The sequence below is a fragment of the Camarhynchus parvulus genome, chromosome 3, assembly GCF_901933205.1.
Source record: "Camarhynchus parvulus chromosome 3, STF_HiC, whole genome shotgun sequence".
Taxonomy (NCBI): Eukaryota; Metazoa; Chordata; class Aves; order Passeriformes; family Thraupidae; genus Camarhynchus; species Camarhynchus parvulus.
Window position 1 is genome coordinate 42,742,967 of NC_044573.1, and position 25,571 is coordinate 42,768,537.

At 39.2% G+C, this 25,571-nt stretch overlaps 1 protein-coding gene across 2 annotated transcripts in view; it reads right to left on the bottom strand.

Moving 5' to 3' along the window:
* PCNX2 (pecanex 2) overlaps window positions 1–25,571 on the bottom strand; it is a 155,846-nt gene that overhangs the window by 67,171 nt on the left and 63,104 nt on the right. For both annotated transcript variants that reach the window (XM_030946434.1, XM_030946433.1), the window contains exons 16-21: window positions 25,394–25,503; window positions 23,145–23,241; window positions 16,675–16,767; window positions 16,012–16,162; window positions 11,759–11,900; window positions 8,137–8,314 (exon numbers count right to left, since the gene is read on the bottom strand). In XM_030946434.1, the coding sequence (XP_030802294.1) occupies window positions 8,137–8,314; window positions 11,759–11,900; window positions 16,012–16,162; window positions 16,675–16,767; window positions 23,145–23,241; window positions 25,394–25,503 (771 nt within the window). The remainder of the gene's footprint in view (window positions 1–8,136; window positions 8,315–11,758; window positions 11,901–16,011; window positions 16,163–16,674; window positions 16,768–23,144; window positions 23,242–25,393; window positions 25,504–25,571) is intronic.

Sequence of the window (25,571 nt, forward strand, 5' to 3'; positions counted from 1 at the left end):
GGCAGAGGTTAACACCTGAATTTAAATGACTCAGTGTGAGATGGAGACTATGCAATGTTCTCAGCTTCTGGGGGCCCTTCTCTGTGTTTGGCATCTGCTGGGATTTTGTGTGGGCAGACTTCTTGGCAACTCTGGGACTAAATAATGCATAAACACTAACATTTTCCTGCTAAGTTTAAATTTTTCTATGTTTTAAAAAACTGTGTATAGAAATACACATAGGTTTTAAACAAAAATAATGGTCATATATATATAACCATTATTTTTGTTTAAAATATATATATAAAACAAAAATTAAAAAAAAATATAGCTATATGCTTTACATGCAACACAAATTGAGATTAAAAAAGTTAAGTGCAGGAAGAAATTATCTAGTTTGAACAGGTATTTTTTTATATTCCTCTTTAGATCCTGTGACCTTGAGACGATGTGAACTGAGACTCTGAGAGGAGTATTTACTTCTTCATGTTAAGCTAATTCTGATCAAGTGGAAACTCCACCTTTCAGAATTAAATTCTAATACCTACTGGTATATTTTTATTTTCTTTTTGGTATGTCAATAAAAATGAATATACATCAAGAGTGAAAAGCTGTAAGTATGCATGTGTTTAAGGACAAACTTGGTGAAATAATTTTACTCCTGTCTGTGGCTTTGCTTTGCAAATCATTGACTTTTGGGTTTTTATTTAACACCATTTGAAACAAACTTCACCTATGAAATCTGCAAAACAAGATTTACTAGAATTACTAAAGGTTTTTAATGCTTATGCCTTAAGTCATGGTGACATTCTATGGTGTATTTGGACAGCTGTGTTTGAGCCTACAACAAATACTTTCCAGGATGTCTTTATCTGCACACGCTTACAGACACTTGAAGCCTTTATATTGTGGGCTTCAAAATCATTGTCTACTGCAATACATACAAGAGGATCAAAATATAATCAGTCCAAGTCTCTGATATCAAACCTTGGAGGAAAGAATATATTCCTCAAGCACAACATTCAGCACTTAACAGTGACACTGTACAAAACAGGCGTGTGTTAAGCAGTTTGAGCAGCAAGCCTTGAAAGCCTTACAATTGAAGTTAAATGTTAGCCAGATGTAATTATGGTAAGGCTTATGACAATAAGATGATGATAAAACCTAACAGAGCCCTGGATCTGCTCATGCTCACTGCTTCTTCAGTGTCAGCTGATAGCAAGAGCCCAGGGAAGGAACCTGTGACACTGTAAAAAAATGGACTCACATATATCTCAAGGTGGGCAAAAGGTGATCAGAGCTCATCAGCTTAATATGAAGAGGGCCAGACAAGCGAAATAAATCAGTGCAGCTGGGAGTGCACTCATCAGCGACACTGATTCAAGCATTTTCAGCAAAGCCTTCACAGGCATGGATTCTGCCAACACTGTATCTTCCCAGAAATTTCCTTTTTGAAAGGACTGGGCATGGGCAAACCTCATGTAGTTGAACAAAGCCAAGTGAAAGGTCCTGCATCTGGGCTGGGCAAACCCAGGCACAAACACAGGCTGCTCAGAATGGATAAAATGGCAGCCCTGTGAGAAGGACTTGGGGATGGGGGTGGGTGAGAGGCTGGACATGACCCAGCCACGAAACCAAATGTGTCCTGGGCTGCATCCAAAGCAGTGTGGGCAGCAGGGCCAGGGAGGGGATTCTGCCCCTCTGCTCTGGTGAGACCCCACCTGGAACCTTGCATCTGGCCCTGGGGTGCCCAGCCCAAGAAAGACATGAACCCATTAGAGTGGGTCCAGAGGATGGTCAGAGGAATGGAGTGCCTCTCCTATGAAGAAAAGGCTGAGAGAGCTGGGGCTGTTCAGCCTGGTGAAGAGAAGGCTCCAGGGAGACTTTAAAGCAGCCTTCCAGTACCTAAAGGAGACCTACAAGAGAGCTGGAAAGAGGGGCTTTTTATAGGGGCCTGAAGTGATAGGAGTAGGGAGAATGGTTTTTAACTAAAAGAGATTTAGATAAAGTATTAGGAAGAAATTCTTCACTAAGAGGGTGGTGAGGCCCTGGAACAGTGCCCAGAGAAGCTGTGGATGGAAGCTGATCCATGGTAGTGTTCAAGGCCAGGCTGGATGGGGCTTTGAGCAACCTGATCCAGTAGAAGGTGTCCCTGCCCATAGCAGGGAAGTTGGAACTCGATATTTGAAGTCCCTTCCAACCCAAGCCATTCTAGCATTCTGTGGTAAAAGTGGACATAAGAAAAAATACAAGTTTGCACTGAAGTACCCCAGATTTCTCTTTCAGTGCCTGCATAAGCACAGACAGGACAGGGCTCTATCAGCATGAATGCACATGAACATAGACCTCAGTGCACACTGAGCCATACTGACCCAGGGAGTGGGTGTACATCTCCCTGAAACCCCAAATGCACTTGCCCCATTCTAGAGGGGGAAAAAAAAAAAAAAAACAAAAAAAAAAAAAAAACAAACCACAAAAAGAGAGAGAAGATGTAAATTGTAATGTGTAATGAATGAAGTCTGACAGAGAGGTCAGTGACAGAAGGCTGAATAAAAAATCAATTAAACCATTCCTCCAATATTAAGAGGAAACATGAACTGTACAGTGCCCAAGAGAGTTAAGGAGTCTGTGGAAAATACCACTGGGATTATCCTGTCAAATATCAGATGTAGCCTTCGGTATTTTACTCAGCAGAAAGTGTCTTAAAATGGTTTATATGCCAGATATCAAAAATTGAGGGAACAGCTGTGAGCCAAGAGGGTACAGATGATTAAGACATTGGATTTCAGTATGCACAAAGGCAAGGAATGGATTAAAATATGCATTAACGACTTAGACCTAGAAGCTTTGAAGAGAAACATCAGATTTAGAGAAGGATGAAAAATCAGAAGAGGAAAGGAAAAAGAGTGAGGCTTTTGAATTATAAGTCGCACCTAAATCAATGAGACATGCCAACTAACCAAGAGTTTTATTGCCAAAAAGGCAATAAAAAGATCCAATAGGTTAATTACTTGACTTCAACAAAGCACCAGAAAGGTCAATGCACTTGGCAGCACTTTCTCATAAAATGAAGGAAAACAAGATGACACACAATTTCTTTCCTGTCCAAGGGATTGTGTTGCAGATGTTGGAAGTTAAGCCTGATCAGCAAAGGTCTGCCAGGTTGCTACAAACTGGCTGCATTAGCTGGATCTACTTTGACAAAGATCATCTTTCATAAGCACGTGGTGTTGGATACTACATGAGAAAGAAGTATACAGAAAGAGAAAAAGTTCTTATAAAAATGCAGATTCCTTTTTAGCTGGAAAATGTATTCTGGGACAGAAGAAAAAATATTAGACAGGGGAACTGTATATTTAAGTGAGCTCAGCAGGAATAAGAGTACTTAGGCAAATAAATTCAGTGTTAATGAAGGCAAATTTAACAAGCTCTGCTTCTTTGATTATTTTGCCTTATGCATGAAGACAAATTCAGAACCCTCAGAAGACTTGATGATAAGAAAATATAAGGTGATTTCATATTTTTGTATTGCTAATTAGTTCATACACACACACAAATTAGGAGGCCATTAAACTACCTGACAGTAACATATAAGTCAGTGAAAGAGCTAAGAAGTTGTAGCCCTATACATTTAAAGGTTAATGGCACTTGGGCTTATCATTCCCATTCAGATCTGTGTGGTAGATGAGTGTGTAAGCTAGGAGTGGTTCACACTTTAAGGCTTAAAAAGGAAGCTGCACAGATTTGTCAAAAATCCATATTCCAAAGTACAAGTATAATTTCTCTGTTGTGCTGTAGAGATGAAAAGGTTGCTGGTAAGATTCAGTTTAGCAGTGTGCTCCCAGGAGTGAAGGGACTGGCAAGAACCTCCCGCTAGGCTTTTGTAGTAGCCGAGAGCACACTACAGCCAGGAGCATCCACAGCACAGTACAGAGGTTTTTGCTGTCTTTGCTCCTTCAGCTCAACATCAGCTCTGCTTGAGGTTCCAAAAGCAGTTCAGGGAGATACTATGACTCCTTTCCACCAGCAAAATTTAGAGGATGCCTGTGGCACTGGATGAAACTGAAAACTGCATTTTTAACAGAGCACAGCAAAAGAGTTGGGGACAAGTCCTGCCCTGAGCATCCTTGTTAACATTCAGCCAATTCCAAACTGATATCCCTGCTGTTTGAATGATTTGCATTCACTTCTACTTCACACTTAAATACCAGTTCATCCTTGAACTGGTAGTCCAGACACCCTTCAAAAGCATCTCACACATCTGCCACGGAAGGCAGGGCTGGGTACATTACTGTTTTACTTTTTGTTCGCTTGTTTTTATCACACTGAAGAAAAATTGACTGGATGAGCTATAATATCACTTAACCATCCATATGGTCTTCCTCTGATAGCTTTTGCATATGTTAGAGCTTTTCCTCAGTTAAGTATTATGTCAGTAGACAGCAAAAGAATGGAAGAAAGGTCTATCTTTTCATCAGTTCCACATAAACTATTCAAACCATCTAATATTTCCACTTTTTTTTTTACTCTATTATAAGAAAGAGTCTCAGAATTTTCCCTAGTGTTAAAAGTCTAGGAAGAAATCTCCTAAGTCCCATTATATATTCCATCTTTGCTATGCCTATGAAGAATATATTCTCCGTTTTTTGTGGGTTTCCATTTTCACTTAATATGAACATTCTTATCAACCTTTGCACTGACATTATCTTAGTCCTAAAACATCCAGGGAGAACAACTGGCTCATTTGAAAAGTTTACATGGAGTCATGTAGACCAAGACTGTCTCGATTATCTGGTTTGACTTCCTGCAGAATATACATCAGAGCATTACACCCACACATGTTGAATGAGCAACCACAAACTTTGAAAAGGCCATTCAGCTCTGATTTGAAGATTATAGACAACAGGAGTTTTGGACAGAAGATTCCCAGGTTGTAGTCAAGGACACATGGAAAGTCTTAGTTTAAGAAAGATGAAGAAGTCCTGTTTCACTTGAATTAAAAGCTGCAATCATTCTCAAAAACAAGTAAGAAAATATTTCCTAAATGTTTATCTTGCTGCCTTCCCAAGGCAATTTGAAATACAAAATAGCACACTCTGCATATGCCTAAATCAACATTTAGTGTTTTCACATTCTCTGAATTGTCAAAATGTAAACAGCTAATCATTTTTTGAAAGAATTGAATTAACTGTGTCACATTAGTAAGTCTTATGATGTTAAAAAGATAAAACATAAAATAAAATTCTCAGGAATAGAACTGAGCAGGCTCTCTTGTTCTCTGTTACCTCAGTGTGGGTGTTTTGGCTAGGAGAGATGAAAATCTGTGAGCAGCAATTCGGACTTCCGTGTCCCAGCTTGCTCAGGGAGCAGTATGCTCATTTGGAGTTTCTGATTTGACTAAATTACATTAAATTAACAGCACAATGGGGAAAACAAGGGAAGCACAATCAGTGATCTATTTAGAAATACTCTACCAAACCTCATTAGTAAAGTTTTATTCCATATAATCTGCATCAAGAGTGACTAGTGCAGTTGTGAATGTCTGTTGAATTTAGATTCTTTCTTCCCCAGTGCCTAGTAGAAGAAAAAAATATTATCACCATGTTTTGAAAGCATGCAAAGCTTTTTGTGGGGTAAGCTGGCTTAAAAACTGCCATCACTATGACTAAGACAGTGCTTCTAGTATTCCCTAATTAAGAGAGTGGCAAACTGACATTTTCAACGTGCAAAGAGAAATGAAATCAGCGATGGCTGTGTAATAAACGCTGCATAGCTAAAGGTGACAGTAATAGACAGTATTTCAGATTTTGTAGGTATTTTAAAAAATAAATGCAAACATAAAAATGACTGAAATACAGACAGAATCTGTGAAGACCCATAAAGCTTTTAGGAACAAAGGTGGATGCAGCTTGCTTAGAGGCTATAGTATGAAATAAACATCATCTTTATCCTCAAGTGATCATATCCTTTACTGAAATTCCACAATGCTGAGCTAATTAAAGCTCAAATCTTAATTAGGGTAAAGAAAAGTTATGCCCTTTATGATTTGAAATTAAAAGGAATTTAATTGCTATCAACTGCAATGCTATTTTTCATATTGGATCTAATGATCATTGTGAAACTGTGCATGTGCTTTTGTAATATAAATAATTCAACCATTTGACTTAGAACTTCTAAATGGAACAAGGACAATTCCACTTGCTGAACTAATGACCTGCAAAATTTCAGATATTGTTAGATATGAAGATGGAAGATCAATGCTAAAACCACATTTTCAAAACATGTCTGCAGTACAGCCTTCAGTCTAGTAGAGCAGTAGTTACTCTAGCAAACATCTCTGCTTTATTTAATAAGCATCCTTCATTATCTCATTCTCATTGCTAACACTAGTCTTTCTATGGTAAACAGTAGCTTCAATCTACCCAAGTAACTCTGCAAAAATCCTACTGAAAAGACTTTATATCTCTTTCTTACAAAAGCATGCAATAATTCACAGCATTATTTTCTGATATGCTCATAAGGCCAACATTTCCAAAAGAATTAACAAATAGTGGAACTTTCAATTCTGGCATGCTAATTTTTTGATCCTGTAAAGAGATTTTTAGAGAATGAGCTTTAGGACTAAGAAAGTCATCATTCAGACATGGGACTTAGCAGTGATAAACTTCTCTGGAGACAAAAATCTACCCCTTTCTCTAGGGAACATGGTAATGAAACAAATACTGAAAAGTGGCATAATAAGAGCAAACTCTGCATTGCTTTTGCTGGTTATCTTTCACTCTAAGCTAAGAAGCTTAAAAAATTACTCTAGTCCTGTTTTAAGATCAGAGTATGGTGGAGGGGGATCTTGTTAAAGCAGAGTTTTGTCTCATCTCTTCTACTCCTCCTCTTTTGCCCTTCCTCCCCAGCCCTTACTTTCTCACCCCAGCAGAGAGAAAGCAGAAGAGTTCTGAAGGTGAAGGCTTGAAGCAGGTGAAGCTTCTGCTGGAGTGTGGTCTAAGAGCTCAGCAAAAAGTGTGAGCTCAAGTTACCTCACCAAGTTGTGACACCTCCTTTCTCATCTTCCCTTACAGCAGCACAGAATAAACCAGGAAAAGCATTTAATTTCTCCTGCACTCTTTCCCTAAATGACTGGGAACTCCCAACATAACATCAATTACCTGGACCTTTCCATAAGAAGCCTGAAACTTCCAGGTGGGCATAGACAGCAGTATGAGCTGGTGCTACTTGTGTAGAAGGGCTAAATATCTCCACAGCACATGCAGCAACCAATATGGAACCACGTCTCTCTTCTCTCACCAACTAAGGGATACTAGCTGGGTCATACTCACACATATAGCAGAAATATTTTAGAAAAAGAAACCAAGCAAAGAAGCCTGAGCAAAAAACCCCAAATAAAACAAAGAACAACAAAACCAAACACTTCACTAGAATTACCCCCGGACGAATACTTTCAAATCTTCAGTACTTTGCCATGTTTTCTCAAGGTATCAGTTAAGCCTAATTCTTTCAGTGAAACAGCTTAGATTCAAATAAAGACAGGGTCTGACCTGACTGATGCAGAAAGGGTTTGGTAGTTTTTAAATGAACTCAACTGGAGCACACTTCAAGAGTTAACAATGTAATAGAGAGGAAGGAGCACTGAGGTTAAGGTTAAGGGCAGCATCACAAGGATAACAGACTGAAAATAGGAAAAGAAAAATGTTAAGGCTGACTTTAGGAAAACATTTATTATCGTGAGGGTGATTAGATAACAGAATAATTTCCCAAAGGAAGTTGTTGAGTCAACCACTAGAGGCATTCAAAGGAAACCAAGATAAAAACACCAGGCGATTGATCTGGAGGGCAGTCCTGCACTAATGACCCAAGAGGCTCTTTCAAACTCATTGAGGATTCTCCTCTTGAAAACAACAATTCTGAACTTTATACAGCAGCACGTGAACAAAAAGTAGATGAAAAACATTGCACAAAGCCAGAAAAAACACTTAATCAAAGCCTTTTTTCCAATTTAACAGATCTTTTTCCCTATAATACCAATAATTTGAGTCTATGTATGCATTCATTACTTCTAAAAAGTCCTAACACATATTGATCAGCCAGGTGAAAATGAAAATATATTTTTTTTCCAAAGAAATTATAGGAGCTCTTGAAACTTGCCTTATGAAACACAATGGACATCATGAAGAAATCCAGCAAGAAATTTTCCGAAATGTCTCTGTAGTCAAATCGGAAGAAGATCACAGTAAAGCTCAAAGTAACAAACTGATTAATAGGATTACAGAATGAGGAGCGGAGGAGTTTCATCCCAGCAACTGTTATCAGGATAATGTCACAGCTGTAAGAAAAGCAGAGAGAAAAACCTAATCAAGTCATAAGGCATTAAGAAGCTCTTAAATAGAAATATCTGTACCAGATGTATTTTAGATTGCTATGCATATCGAAATCTACATATCCTTTTTATTAAAAGAATATAGAAGTAATATCAGGAATCATCCCATTTATTTTACTTATGTGAAATTTTGTATTTTTCCCTTATCATTATGACACATTTGTAAGTTGTAAAAAAGAACAAACTCTGTACTAAAAAAAGTAGTAATGACTACTAAAACCCAAAAATCTAGACCAGACATTTTTATATCCCTCTTAAAGTAAAATTTCAGTCCAGGAAATACCTTGGCACTTTCATTAATACATTACTGTAATTTGGAAAAAAAAAACCCTTGAACTCTCTTTTTTTTTATTATTACAAGAAATTTCATGTGATGACAGAATTTATAATTTTACTTGTAATTTCATTATGTGCTGCCAAAATTCTGGATAGAATTACACATAGATGTGAAGTGTTTGAAATTCTTACCACAGTTCTTGATCAGAAAGTTGACTATTCTACATAGTAGTTCATCAGATCAAAAGAACTTGTGTCGCACCTATGTCTTCCAAAATGTGGGGATTTCAATGTATAATGAGTGAGAAAGTAGGCCAGGTATTTGCAAGATGCATGGAAGGTTCTCATTCTTCCTGCTGCTAACCAGAATACCTGCTGCCATGACTGACATTTGGCAGGCTATAAAGCTCTCAACAGGTTTTCACCATCCTAGCAAGATTCCTATTTTCCAGGTTGATTTTATTTCATGTGGCATTTATTCATTTTTGTGTATCTCCCGTAATGCAGATGCAACTTTATTTTGAGTGCTGGTCCTTCTAAAGGATCAGCAGGGCATTACTGCTGGAATGAAACACCAAGCTGACCTTATTTTCCACCTTGTCAAGGCTGTTCTTTTCAATTTGCCTCACATTTCTGAATTATAGAAAACCTAATGACTAAGCTAAATAGATTCTGAAGCCAACAGAAGCCATCCCAGCGTAACCTATATGAACTAGTTGTGCATTTCATTTATCAAAAAGAAGAAAATTCTTGCATCATGGAGAAATTTTCACATGGAAACTTATAGATTAGAGAGCAAAAGGAAGACTTTTTAGTCAATGTGCCTGTTACCATGATGAAACTTTCACCAAAAAATGATACTTTACAAAATAATGCATTCAGAGGTAACAGGAAATAGTTTGCTCAGTATTCCTTCTTCTTTAAAAATACTTCCACACCAGGTGCTTTTCCTGGGGTCTTAACTCCTGGGAAAAGATGTAAGGGAACATGAGCGGAGGGGTGATTTCCAGTGCCTCTTTGGCAGGTAACAGGGGCAGACACTGTCAGCATGGGTCCTATTAATAACCAGCACACCAGGGTCTGCAAAGCTCAAGCAAACTCCTGACTATAAAGGAGCTGTTCTGCCTCCTCAAGAAACAAACTGCTGCAGTCCTTTAAATCACAAAGCAAGGTGAAGCTTCTTTAAAAGACAAATTTAATTTGAGGAAAATTCCGACATCAAATCCCACAAAATGTACCACCTCAGACACTTTCAGACACAGAGTGGGAGGGTGTCTTCCCTTCCCTACAGCATCATGCGGTCTGATCCTTGGGTGGTCAATAAGTAAGGAATGTTCCAGCAACAGAAAAGAGGTATTTATGCATTAAAACCCTCATTAACACCGTATCTGGAAGTAGCAAGGAGAATCCAGGATGCCTCATGGGTTTACAGAGTTCAGAAAGAGGTGGGATCTGAAGCTGAATGCTTTGTGTGTGGCATTTGGATGGCAGCTGTAGGGAGAATGTACTAAAGAGCCAGAGAAAAAGGCATACTGGGAGTTTCATGGATAGAGCAGAGTTACAAGGAAAAGGAGAGAGCAAGTTTCACACAGGTGATCACACAGACACAAGGGGGATGGGGAAGGAAGGACTGCTGCGGTATTCCCCCACAGGCCAAACAATCAGAGGCAGACAAATGTAATTACTTTCTTTAATCTCAAGACTTCTGGGGGTCTGACTCATTTCTTCTGAACTCTTGAGGGAGGTGATACTTTAAAGTGCAATCTAGCTTGGAGGAATGACTATGTAAAAATAGCACCTTCCTAACCCTACATATTTGCTCCGTGCATGTATTCAGTCACGTCTGCTAGCTAGTAACAAATGGCATTCTGACTGCTTTTCATTCTCCCAGCCTTGCAGAACTAAATAGAGGGATAAGTGTGGATTCAGTGTCACCCTGGACAATACACCAGAATTCCTGAAGCACCTTGGCTGTAGCACCTTCCAAGTGCCTGGGGGAAAAGAGGTCAGTGGGGGACTACAGGGGTTATCAATGAGTGACTGGTGAGAGTCTCTCTGCAAAAGTAGTTGCCTGGGAGAAATATGCAGAAATTTTGACTAATGCCCTAGTCCACATTTCAAACTAAAAGGGCTGCCTAAAAGCAGGGGCTACCTTTTCCTTATAGTTGTGTAGTTCCTAATGCTGTGTTGCTCCTCAAGAGAGAGAAATAATTAAATCAGCATGCAATTTTTGTATCAAAGTTCTTTTATCTAATATTTGAAATTAAGAATCTGCTTTATTATGGATATTGAGGAACTCTCCCCCACCTCCCAGCAGTTTTTCTTGCTACTGGAACATTCCAAGGCTGTGTCTTTGTTTTATCATCTGCATCACTGTCATTCTGATAAAAAGACTGCAGAAACTCTGCTCACTGGGGATACTGCAGTCACCAAGCCTGCTGAATATCTGCAGTAGGCAAGTCACTGACTAAAATACTTACCATAAAAGGCTGTCTGCAAGGATCATACTGTGAGACCATGGATCAGCACCACCGGTTCTGCTTAATATCTAAGACATCAGACTTTGTCAAAACCTGTACCCCCACCTTTTTCAAACCACTTTTAATGCAGGACTACCCACCTTTCTACACTGTTTAATATTTCATTCAGCCTTAAAAGACTTGTGTGGTGAAGCTTCTGATAACTCCTTTGGGAGACTACAGCATAGTGTTAAAAATCCTCAGTTAGGAAATGTTTCCTGATATCCAGCCTAGATTTCTCATTTTCATCTGATTAATTCTAGTTACCCCACTGAGCTTATGCCCATCAAACACCTGCAGCCTGATATGGTGTGTCTTGCTTTTAATTGACATTTAGACCTTCCATATATATCTATATATAGCTCTTTAATCTTTTAATTTCACTCTCTCTCACTGGAGACACATTTTAGTGTGCTAAGGTAGTTTTGCATTTTTCTTGCAGCAAAGCCAATGATTATTTTATTTTGAACTAAAATGCATGAAAGCAAACTGTGACAAGATTACAGGCTTATTTAAAAACAAATTCCATTTCTCAGTCTTCAGTCTAAAACCAAATACTCTACTAATCACATGCCTTGAGTTATAATCTACTTACTGTGTACCAAGCTTCTTGTATTTACTAATTGAGAAAGCATCAATGGTGAGTGCATTCAGTATTATGGCTGGATATAAAATGTATTTCTCAAAGCACTGTAGCCACACATAAAGCCTTTCAAACCACATCAAATGAGCAGCATCTGAAATGGAAATTCAGATAACAGATTGTGTCATCAAATCATCAGCATTTTTTGCACTAGAGTACCATAGAAGACACGAGTTAGCTCACATTAATAAATATAGTCAATCAAGTTATTTATGAAACAATGGAATTCATAATTCTTTGTCAATAGAGAAATAATTTTGTTCTCTGAGTTTAGAAAGTATCTGTTTTGCTGCTTATAATTGCACTCCTGAGACACGTTCAGAAACAATAAAAGATAGTACCTGCTAGATGGTAGTTTTTACATCATCCAATTATTTAGTCAGTATATTACATAGTACTCTCAGCGGATGTAATGACCCCAGAGAGGGCCTCTCCAGCTCTGGCACTGACCTGCTGAATCACCTAGGAAACGTCATTTGAACTCTGTGCCTCTACTTCCCCATCTTACAGTAGCAAAACACTGTTCCTTAGAATGTAAATTATCATTGACCTCACTGATAAATGAAACACCCCTTGAGATCTAAAGACTGAAGTTAGAAACTGTCATAGACGTTTCCCAAAACACTTAGACACTATAAGAAGTATTTGCCAGGATCACATCTCACATCATTCCTCTCTAAGGAACAGCTTTTTTTTTTCAGTAGACTTTTCTAACAATATCAGAGTGCTTAATATGGATATTAAACAGGAACTGAATGCTCCATGCAAATCAGCTGCTATGAGAGCTTAGGTGAACTGAGTGCAGAAACCCTTGTGCACAGACAAAAAACAATGCCTTTTTCCTCAAAGCTCAGCTAGACAAGGTTATTGGAAAAACAGTGAACACAAAAAGGCAGAATTTGGCATTAACTCAGAAATAGAAATGCCAGCTACTGAATCTCCAATAATCATCCCTGCAAAATGAAAACAATTCTATGTAGAGACCCCCTCTTCCATACACGCATTTTCAATGACAGCCAAAGAAGACATGTTGAATCAATGGATTTCTACGTTCTACAGGCACAGTTGTATATTGCATAGACTAAGAGAAAGATCTAAACCCAATCCTTCTAAATTAGGTTGAAGTCATGCTTTGCTGGTACCTTAAGCTAAGACAATGCTCTTGCAAAAATCCCCCTTCAGAAAATACAAACAACTTCTGTTTCTTGCTATAACATAAAAATATTTCCTCTTCACTACCTGAAGGCCACCTCCTAAAAGTTCATATACACAGCAAAATGTCCATTTTGGAACCTAGCTGTTCTTCCCCATTCCTGTCTCCTCCTCCCAAGCTCCAGAACTTCAGCCACGTCCAAAGCTGAGCTCTGTGTAAGAACTCAGGCTTCACTAAAGAGATAAGCATATCACACAAACCAAACAGAAGGTAGGTGCAGGAGCAGAGAGAGGACTGTTCAGACAATGGAGACAGAAAAAAGAGCTCACACTCAGAAGGGGCCCCAGGGAAAGACATGGATTTGAAAATGGCACAAACCTGTGGGGTATAAAAGCAGTAGTGGGGAGGAAGAAGAAGAAAAAATAGCCTAGTATATCAGGGTTTCTTTCTCATTTATTCCTGCATATCACTAATTTCTACACATCTATACACCATAAGCTCATACATCTTGACCTAAAGCCTTTCATCCTGCAGTCAGCCAAGACAATGACAAGTAATAACTGAGGTATCTCACAGGGGCCGCACAAGAATTGGTCTGGTAGTTGCTATTCTGTGGAACACCTTAAAGGCTGAGAAGCTCATCCAAAGTCTGTGCAACAAAGCCAGGAATAAACTTGTGGAATTGTCACTGCCAGTTGTTTGTCTAATTGCAAGCAGTCATTTGTCTTTCAATAGCACTCCTCTTATAAACAAAAAAAATTAGAATTAAAATCTATGTAGTAAAAACTCACAGACATTTTGTGTACTCGTCCTTTCATCGTCTGCATGTGACAACTATGGGGTACTACTGTCCTTTTTACAAGTCTCTCTTTCTATACAAAGAGCGAACATTTTAAAGTTTAGTTCCTACATTTTTATTACAGGACAAAAGAAATAAGACAGCCCGTCAGACATATCTATCAAAGGGATTACCTTTTCCACAGTCTGTCTCATCTCAGACATGATAAAAAACCTCTGCAGTAGCCTAAGGGACTGAAATATATATATATATATATAAATTCTCTTTTTTTACTCTTGTTTTCTAACACAGAACACCAGCAACATTGCAATAATACTGAGAGCCCAAAGTACAGGAATGTGCCATATATAAATGAGGACTGCAAAAGAAGCAAAAAAAGCCTGTCCCCACAGCAGGCAGCATGAGAAATGCAGCTGGATCTCAAAACAGAAGGAAACCTGTCTGTGGAAATCAGTGTAGCAGGTCTCTACCTTCAACCTTTTCAAATGCTGAGTCACTGCACTTAGGAAAACAATGGTTTTTGACAAATGAAGACAGACTTAATCAGAAATCCTACAGTGGTCTTTTATGATTAAGTGCTGAAACAATCAGTGCAAGTTGGGTATTTATCAGAATTACTGGTTGTCAGGGACAGGAAGTCCTGGATATTCTTTTCAGCTCGGCATGGTGGTTAATATTATTTATATTTCTATTATACCTTCCTTGGCATATTGCAGTAAAAGTTAAAAGGTAAGCTTCAGTCAAATCTCTTGGGTACTTTTTTCATACCCAATCCTTGTTTGGAAAGTCATTGTTTTGAAAAACATAATTTTTTTAAAATAAAAAAGATTTAAATCCTTAATGTATGGTTTGCCAGAGAGTGATCTAAACTCTTCTGTGGTCTAGTTGAAGACAGACTGAAGTCCCTCAACAGACTGTTCTGCAAATGCTGCCTTCAAACACTTCAGAAACATATACTGAGAATTATTAAGGCGTGGGATCCATCAAGAAATGACAAGCAAGCTTTTGGCTGGTAGCAAAGGCAAAAAGAGAGCTGGGATGGAGGGGGGAAGCTTTACTTCTCAAAGCACACTGCCTGCTTCAGAAATAACTCTATCAGAGCAGGAAATCAGATCTCCACATACTAAAATATTGACTTATATTCACATGCATCAAGGCACTACCCACTGAAGCCAGCAGACATCAGCAAGAACAAATCTTAAAGAAAATTTAAGTTCTTTTCAATCGTAATGTTTCTCTAGAAGTGCTACAATTGAAATTAGAACACTTAAATTGCACTACATTTGCTGATATGTCAGAAAGTAGAAAAAAATCTACCTCAATTTCATCAATCTTCTAAGGTTTTAAATTATGTAGAATGCCAATGTATTAGGCATGAACTATACCAGGTCAAGCAACACAGCAAGTAACAGTGCTGGAATGTAAAACAAAAGGCAAATCAGACAGTGGCTCATGAAAGATCACATAGAGGCTGTGAAATGATTAAGGGACAGGAACATTCAACATATGAGGAGAAACAGAGAGCTGGGATTGCTTAACTTTGAGAAGAAAAAGCCTTGGGGGGCATCTTATGAATGCCTGATTGGCAGCATTTTTGGGGTAATAATACCTGATGGGGGAAAGTAAAGTTGATGGAGCCATTCTGTTCTCAGTAGTGCCAGAGACAGGACAAAAGAAATGGGCACAAACTGAAAATCCATTTCTAGAAAAAAGTAGTACCAAACAAATAAACCACCAAAAACCACAAAACAAAACAAAAACAAAACAAAACAAAACAAAACAAAACAAAAAAAAAGCGGGAAAAAAAGCAAAAAAAACCCAACCCACTAAAATCCACCCAAACACCACAGTCTGAAGCAACCTTTCTTACTGTAAGGATGACTGAATGCTATGTCCAGAATGTTTTAAGAGTCTCTACACTTGAAAATATTAAAAACTTGACACAGCCCTGAGCAACCTGCTCTAGTTGACCCTGGTCTGAGCAGGGCCATCAGACTAGACAATCTCCAGACATGTCTGCCTGGTCTCAGCCCATCTGGGCAGTGGCCTGAGAAGACAATTCCTACAGGTTCACAGATCTGCTGGCGGCGCAGTGATAAAATTAAAATGATCAGATATCTGTGCTACTCAAAAGTAAAAGGATAATTTATTCTCCCAGCTCTGTTACTTCTGGATTTTTTTATTTTTTTGTTCTTCAAAGCAAGGCAAGCTGGAAGTCATTGCATCCACTGTTTAGAAAAGACTCTTACAAACCTCTCACTTCCCGCTGCTGGTGCTCTTTGCTTTTGAGTATGGGGTGGGAGATCCACAGCCAGGGGTGATGCTTGCGCAGCTGAGGAAGGATGTAATGTGTCACAAATCCCACTGTCCATGCTAAAGCAAACAGCACAATGCTGAGAAATGGCTGGGCCAAAGCACAAAAAAGGAAAACTAGTTATAATTTACATACAACATTGTTTTATACATATACATATATATATATTTATATATTTTAAACATTTTTTAACAGTTTCTGTTATTGTATTTTTCTGCAATTGATTTTTATTCCTATTTTCAAATTCTTGACGCTAGGTGAATATGGATTTTGACATATGTGTTTTGCACACACAATTAGCCAATTTTTTCCTCCAGGATTGGGGGAAAAAAGACAAAATGTCAGGCTTATTCATTCTGTCCTCTGGGTTCCATATCATAAGAGCTGTTTATGGAAAGAGATGTCAAATAGGTAATACTGAAATTAATACAAATATCCAGAAACTAACTGCTTTGCAGATATAACAGTGTTATCATGACCAGTAAATGCATTTTCACTAACTTCTCTTTCCACAGCAACTATTCTTTCCAGTTAAAGCACCTTGTGGTTTTGCATAAGAGACATAATACCTTAGGGGGAGGAAAAAAAAGATAGATACACACCCTTAGTGACAGAAACACTGTACTGGCACTGACAGCAAATGACAGAACAGCAGCTGCTGTGCAGACAATGAGATCCGATTTCAAGATTTCTTTCTGTGAAAATAATTATTTTATACACAATTAGTAAGGCAGCACTATTTTAACCAAAGTAATTACTCTGTTCTCAATTACTTACACTCTGCATTGCAATAATGATAATCGGCATTCCCTAATACAAAAGTATTTTCTACACTCTGCTTTGGGAAATTATTTCTCCACACTCCAGGTCTGTTGAAGTAATCACATTTAAATTTTTCACGCCTAATTTTGAATTATATTTTTAAATAACAAAGTTATAATATTGGAGAAATGAAAGCAATACATTTTAATACTGAATCTGATTCTGCTTGAGGAATATAACTCTTTTCCATTATGACCTTCTTATTTTTGGGAATCAAAATTCTGGTTCCATTTTCTAATTTCAAGAACTAATATTTCTTATTTCCTTTCTCTTGCATTACTGAAAAAAGTCATGCTTTTCCATAATGTCTTCTAAGACACAACATTAATACAGTTATGTTCTAAAGTGACATGTTCCATTCCCTGATTTTCTTTATTGGAAGTCAAATTGCAGCAAGATTTTGTGGATTTTAGACAAGGCTTTTTTCCAGTGTCATTGAATGATAATGAAAGGACACATCTGCCTTTACGTAAAGATCTGTAACTGTGGTAGGAGTAACTTTGTTTCTAAATATTGGAAATATCACTGTCTTCACAGCACATTTTTCTTGCGATTAAAATGTCATTCTCAGTAAACAAATAAACAAGATAGCTTGTGATCTGTGAGGTCTTCTGAATTGTACTTCAGAGGTCACCCAAATGCTTTTGTGAGTAAATGAAAATCTTGTCTTAGATTTATGAGAAGGGCATTTAGGTTCAGCACTCAATTCTGCTGCTAAGTTACCAAATGAGAAACTATTTGTAGCTCTTGGTTTAGAAGCTGACTTATGCTTTAATTCAAAGATACCTAGAAACAACACATGAAAAGCAGCACTTTTGATAGAACCAGAGGTTCATCTGACTTTCGGGTAGTGCTATCTAGGTAATCTTAATGAATCTCATCAGAGAAAAAGAAAGAAAACTAAAATGATGATGGTAGGGCAAAGCTACGAATAAAGGAGATAAAAAAGAAAGCAAGCAGAACAAGCGAAGAACAGAAGGGTTGCGAATTACCAGGGAAGCTAGTAGCAACTTCTATATTTAGGCTGCCTACCACTCCCTGTTATGAAAGATGCTTCTCAGTAAAAGGTCACCTGCATCAGCACTTCCACTTACTGCAGCAGCCCTTTGAAATGCAGCAGGACTAAAAAGCCTTCAGGCTCTGAAAGTACTTTTGCTTTGTCCCAGGAAACTCCAAGACGGCTTAGCTGAAATCTCAAGCAGCCACCACGGTCTCTGCCCTTCCCAGGCTGCTCAGGAGTATGTACACGTCTCCAGAAGAGTTGTGCTCCCTCCACTCTGAGAGCCATCCTTCTCTGGCCAGTCCTGTACTCTGCATGGGCTACATGTGTTGGGAGCAGAGTCAGGTCTTTGGAACTCCTCCTGACCACCTTTTCAAAGGTGGCCTTGCTCCTTGGCTGTCACATTCAACAGAAGAACCACAACATGAGGGAGCTCACAGGAACAGCCTTCTCTTCCCTGACTAAACCTTGGCTCCCTGCCTGCCCCCACAGGTCTTCTCTGTTCAGTTCTTTCACAGCTTCCTCTCACTAGCAAGCAGCAGTACTGAAAAAACACGGTCTAATAAAAATGAATAACTGAATTATTACCAATCTATGCAATGGAAATGATTTTTTAAGCTTTCCAGATATTTTTAAAGATGTTGCATACAAAGCCTATATAAAACAGCAGTATCTGAGAAAATTAAGCAGTGTCAAATTTATATAGCACTATTTCAGCCCCTTTGTGAATACACAGCATGAAAAGTCTTGATCAAGTATCATTTTCTGCACAGCTGAATTCAACTACTCAGTAATCTAAAACAAGCTTCTAAGAACAACAAACACACTCCAATCACATTCACAAGCTCTTCTGTACAACCCAAAAGGCTTACTATTAAAATGGCTGATTTCTCTCACAGTCAGATGGCTGAAAGAGCTGACACTTTAAAAACCATGTAAAATATTAAAAATTTAGCTGTAAAATCAGCAGAAGTGATAAGAATGCACATTTCTGGGGAGAAGTGGCATCCTAATTTTCCATTCCAGGCCACATCACCAAAGAGAATCTTTTCAAACATTACGTTCAGAAGAGAACATGTTACACAAATTATACTGCACAGGACTTCTATTTTCCATCTTTCCTTTTGCAATTGTCCTTTTAACAGTGCTCTAATAACTTCTGACAGTCCTATACAAAAAAGGCCTATTTTTAAAGGAAATTATTATTATTCAGATATTTACTCCAAATTTGACAATTGCTTTCCATTTCTGGCAATACTGAGCGTGTTTAAAGTAACATATATGCCCAGGTTTGTCCTTCTGTCCTTGCACTGAACTGTTTCAAAATGTAAATATACTGCACAGAGTGTGGCACAATGGTCCACACAGCAGCTCCCTCTTGATGTGGCCAACGCTTTCAAGCTTCTCACAAAATTCAGACTTTTTTTCCTCTAAAACAAAGCTGAGCAGTGCTTGCTTCTGTTCCATGTCACTGCACAGGGGACGGGGTCCCCCAGGAAATGGCAGTGATCTCTCTGGCTGAGAGGGACTCACAGCTAGTCTCCAGGAGAAAACCTTGGGCATCTATCTGCTGGGGGTGGATCTGTGGCTCCTGGCCTTCCTGTGGAAGGCAGCTAGCTCCTGAAAACCATGTGCCTACTTTAGACCCAACTAAAGCAGGATTTTGGATATCATTCCCAAGGCCAGGAACTTATGAGCTGAGTACTGAATAGCTCTATAGCATAATGTTTGAGCCCTTCACTGCAATTGGTCCAAAAATGTAGAAATTAAGCTCTATTCACAGTTCAAATCTCTCCAGTGAGAGACAATCACAGTTATAGTTTGGGCTGAAAGCCATTCTACACTCTCAATTTTATGCTCAAGGGGAAAAAAAAGTAACTCCAAACCAACATTGATGCCTTGGGGATTTCACAAGCAGAGTATATTAGAGTGGCACTTTTTTTTTGGTTTTAATTATTATCACGGAATCATAGAATTGTTTATGTGGACAAGATCTTTAAAATCATCAAGTCCAACCATTATTTTCAATTAGATTTTTGGAGCTTTGTACAAATCCTTTTATTAGCTATCTAAATGTTTGTACTAAAGACCAGGAAGGAACCTTGAATTTGAATGTAACACATTATCACCCTCAGGCCACTGCCTAATCTAGTAATCAGCCATGTGGATGCCTACAGAAATTAATTATAATGGTAGGAAGCTCCATTCTCAAAGTTGAATGGTCAATTATCAATCACAGCTGCTTCATAATTCAGGCTTCCAAAGCTGGCAATTCTTACACAGCTATTCAAGGAAAGGAAAAGGGTAAAAGTCATGTAATCAAACATTAGAGATGCTGTATTTATTACTCCTAACATCAATGCAAAGCCATCCAGAAAACAACACATTAATTTTCAACATTAACCTTGTTTGCTTTCAGCTGCTTGAGAAGGTGATTTTATTCTGTATGCCTCTGGCTTTCTGATTAAAATGGGTCTTATTTAAATGCTGTTTTGTAGACCACATGTCACCAAGGCAAGGCTGGCTTGTGTTGCATCCTGCCATCTCCTGCCACTGACAGGGGTTAGGAATACTCTCCTCGCAGAGAAGCACTTCAAGAATAAATGAGCTGCCCTCATGAAATCTCTTCTGAATACTGATACATTGTTTCACCCAGCTGCTGAACAGTTTGAAGATCCCCTTACAAAACTTCTGGAAATTATTTTAAATTGGCTTTGAAGAGTCAGCCGAGTCCTACATCCTGAACATGACTGCTATTGCTGGAGCAAGTCAGCAGGGACTATGGCTTGATTGTGCTCCTTGGATTCAATGCACGTGCATTTCCTCCTGCCTCAGTTCTTCCCTACTTGCCCTATTAGCACTACATTGGTGAGATAGCAGTGGGAGTCTCCTTGGTGTTTAACTGAGACAGAGGTACCAGGTAACACAGGGGTTAGACAAAGAGCCCACATTCATCAGGAATTGCTCTCTCTCTCTTCAGCTAATTTCTTCCAAATTAGCACTGCTAATCGTAAGCAAACACTTTGGCTTACAATTTTTATACAGACTGAAGGAAGCCCAGATAGAGGGGAAAAAAATGAAGGCAAAGAACTAGCAAGCTCCAGCAACACTGAAGGAAAGCAGCCTCCGCCTCATGGAAGCAGCAGCATGGAGTATCAAATATACAGAGCAGAAAAGTGCCAATTCCCGAATGGAGAGGAAAGGTGCCAGGAAGCCCACTTAATTAATCCTAAAAGTGTGACAAAATGAAAAAGTGTGACAGGAATGAAACATTGTGAAGAGAAGAACTGAAGTCCTTTGTCTGGCAAATCCCAGTGCAGTTATCCCTATATTTCTGCACCTTCCAGCCCATTGGCTCAAGGGCCCAAGTGCAGCTGTGCAGTGTTAGTGTAAGACAGCAGATCCCTGTCCATGTCACTGATATAAAAATTGTTAAGAGTCTGCAGAATTACTTCACTTTGAAAATACAGGCAGGATCTTAGATGCAGATTTTTTCCACTATTTTTGGGTTTTATTTTCAATATTTTAAAGCCTTGCTCAAGGTTTCCCTCTGCACTGTGAAATAAAACCAGTTAAGTGGACAGCTGCAGTAACTGCTTCAGTCCCCAGGCTGGGCTCCATCTGCAGAACAGATGACATCAGACTCTGTATTCCTCCAAGAAAGGCACTATCAGCAAAAGAGAGCTACAGGAGCATGAGAAGCTTTCCATTACATCTGCCATACAGTCCCTGTGTACAAGAACAGAATGTCAATGAACCACAGCAATAACCTACAGACCACAAATACTACAGAATACAGCAAAATTCTACCAAAAATACTTCATTTTTTTTTACTCTGTTTCTAGATGCACACCCATATTCCAGTATCAACTGTTGCAAACAGTTTAGTTTGCAAGAAACTGTAGCTCAATACAAGCAACAAGAAATAGCCATATCACTTAATCTTACATAGGCCCTATTAGATGAAGCAGTTTAAAATAACCTTATATATGGTAAAAAATGACAATCTAAGCAGCAGCTTAGAAAAGTAGAAAACATTGGTAGTGTGGGATCAATGCATATGCTGGATGTGGGCTGTGCAACACCTTATAAAATGCCTAAGAAATTATTCAAGATGCACATGAGAGATGCATCCCATTGAAGGGACATCTGGAGGCCAGTAGGAACTACGGACTCCCAGGTCATGTCTAAGGGTCAAAAAATGCAGTCTATCTTCCAGAGACTCTCTGAATGCTCCTGGATTTCAGAGAGTACTCAGAAGTTTAGGAATAGCTGCCTAGGTTGCAAATGCTCAGATGTGCAGGCAGTGGGGATGTGGTCAGGAAGAAGAGCTGTCTGACAGCCAGGAAGCAGGACAGCTCACAAGACTAATAAATGTCAAACACCCCTTAGCATTTCCGGAAACTTGATGATCTTCCCACATGAATGCCTTAGAAGATCAACCTCCCCTGAGTAACAGCAAACATTTTTTTAATATAAAAAGACACTAAAAGGAAGATGGGTCACTTCACGATGTTTATGCTGAAGTGAGAAATAAGCTGACACAAACTTACAGCTTCCTGCCAGACAGTAGTAAATAAACAGCCTGCCAAGCAAAGAAGAGATGATGAGATGGCAATGCTTGGCACCAGGCATGTACCTCCCTCTCCCATACTATCCCAGTTTCATGTGCTTCTTCCACCTCTAGGTGCCAAGTCTGACTGTGTGTTCCACTTGGCTCGGCTGGGGTGGATGGCACACAGGCAAGAGTATATCCTGGCACAGAAAAGGCATTCCTGAAAAACAGGTAGCCCTACCCACAGAAAAATAAAGAGTAAGAGCTGTTTTAAACACATGTAACTCTGCGGACCAACTCCTGCTCCTCTGCAGCACACACAGAGAGTCTGGCAGGCCTGCTCACCTTTTTGAGCGTTCATTGAACAATCCAGCCTACCTTGGACACACCAGATTCCCAGGCTGCAACTCTGTGCACAGAATCTGCATTAGTTCTCTGTGTACTAGGATGAGAGATGCACCACTCCCCAGGCTCTAAGAGAGCACTGCCCATGGACTATATTAAAGAATCAATGTGGCAGAGACCTTCAAAGGAGCCCTTCAGAAAGGAAAATGGCATGCATCCCCTTCATACTGCTGGCCTCACCGTAAAGATCATCTATCTGTGCTTTTAGTTATTTAAATTACCAAGGTTCCTCTGTGGGCAAAATGGATGAGAGAGCTTTGAACAGAAACTAATGAAAGAAAAAGCCTTACCACTGATTCTCTCATTTTTTCTGGGAGTGGATCTTCTGATGAATCTTCAAATCGCTGGCGTAGATAGTGAGGGACGTATTTACACTGAATAAGGGACCTGTTTTAAAAAAAATTCCTTGTTAGTATACTTTGGAACATGTGAAGCAGATATAAATATTCCTGAAGGACAGAAGAGGAACAACAGCCTCAGATTTCCTTTTTCATATATACACTGGCATTCTTATCTCTGTTTAACTGGACATTGACACAAACCAGCTCTACCTATGATCAGGGCAGAAATTCCTCATCAGAATCCTAAGGAGTCTCAGCAGCCCAATCAATGTGATTCAGTCATTTAGAGGAATGAGCAGAGAGGGTACTGTTGAATTTATGACTCTTAGTTCTCTTTCAGCTAAGCTGAAACCAACATGAGAGCTCTTTAGACCCATGTTAAAATGGCTAAGGAAGCCAATTTTGTACAAACTGTATATTATTTCTCTCTTCTAGATTTATGTGCTACCTCCTCATCCATCTTGAATTTTATGCCATAGGGCATACCTTAAATACTTTTTCCAATCTCCTTAACTTATTTAAAAGAAGTTCAGAGTTGTTTAGAGAAAAAATCTTAGATCTCTTTGTTTAAGGATGGTGCATTTTTACAATTGCGCAATAAACATTTGATGTTGTTGTATATGTATTCTTAATTTTTAGAAACCATTTCAGTTGCTGAAGATTTCATTGCAAATGTTATGAAATTGCTACCTAGATTTACAAGTTAAAATGCATTTAATAGTTTAAGATAACTTCCTTAAAACAAAAGTTTCAAGGAAGAAAAGTTTCTGTTTTATTAAAGAGGTTCATGAACTGGTGTGTCCTTTCTGGGAAGTGGGAGAAAAGGATACATTGAAATTACTTCAAAATTGAAAGAACTCTCAATTTCATGCTGACTTGCAATTTACCTGTGTATATTTTACTCCAAGGCTAAGAACTCTCCCTAATACATAGCTTTACTTCCTTCAATACATAGTTTCCATACTGTAATGGCCAAAAAACTACACATCATCCACACAAAGCTTGATCCAGGCCTGCCTGACACCCGTGTCTCACTCAGTAGGCTGTGGGTAAAGTTCATGGCAAGACATGCAAGCAGTTCTTGCTGCTTTGCCACATCAGCACCTAGCAATGTATAAATGTCAGATTCCCTGAATTTTTCAGACGGTAAAGAATTTCTCGACTCTTCAGTAAGATTTACTGGGATGACAATTTCTTACTAGTGCTCTATATCTTTTCTTCCTCATCAGTGCTGTTCTGCTTTTTCCAAGTTTCTCTACTAAAACAGAATCCTGAATGGTTTAAAAAGCTCTCCACTTCCCTCTTCTCTCTTCTGCATTGCAGAATTGTGCATAATGAGCCTTGAGCCTCACCTCATGTATCAAAGGAGAGAACTCTCTATGAGAGAACTTCCCACCAGGCCCTCTGCACACTCCTAGGACAAAACTGAGCTGTGAAGCAGACTTCCAAATGGCATGGTGATACTGGTGGCACAAAACCCACTTGCTTGCTTAGCCCCACATCCATAGATGTAACTGCCTAGGTGCTTGCTGACCCCCACAGCCCCTATAACAGCCATTTATCACCGTTTCCTCACTGGGAAATTCACATTTGCTGCCCCTGAGCTATGGATCTACTGGGTCTCTCTCTCACACATAACCTCAACATGCAGATCACAATGTTGGGACTTCTCCCCTTAATCTCCCTTGTGTGCAGTGTCAGCTCTTAGCATACACTTCCTCTCCTCTAGCAGACTGTGTCAGAAAACAAAAGGAAGGATGGAACCTCAAACTGAGAGGCATAGCCTACTGAAGTAATCCTCAGCAAGAGCTGGAATTCAGCCACCTTCCCAGCATATTAAATGTTCCTTCTACTGGTCCCAGTGCTAACCAATGCACATTCTGCAGCTCCAGTTGCCTGAACCCCCCCTCACCTAAATCACTGTCCTCCAACCTGGCAAGCACACAACCTCCTAGAGGGGAAAAATCTGCTTCAGAGATTTTGGATAGTGTTGCTTAAAGAACACCAGCCCTGCTGGTGATCTGACTGCAGCACTTCATTCATATACAGGACTGATACCAACCATGCAGACATGGTGAGGAATTTCACCTCACCACAGTATTTTCAGGAAGCAACCCCTGTGGTTCTGAAACCCAGGCATCACTCTGGCTGTGTGCTGTAAAGAGTAATCAGCAAAAAAACATTTACAGGCAACTTACATCAGCACAGATGGGTCGCTGCTTTGTCTGCTGAGGTGATAAGAAAGTGCAACTAGCAGACCACAGAAAGCAGAGAACAGTGCTGGAATGTGCTGTGCATCCCAGGGTTCCTGAAAGGATGACAGAAAGCAAAGTTAGGAATGCAGAACTTAAAAAGCCAAAATAAGTAGGTTAAGCC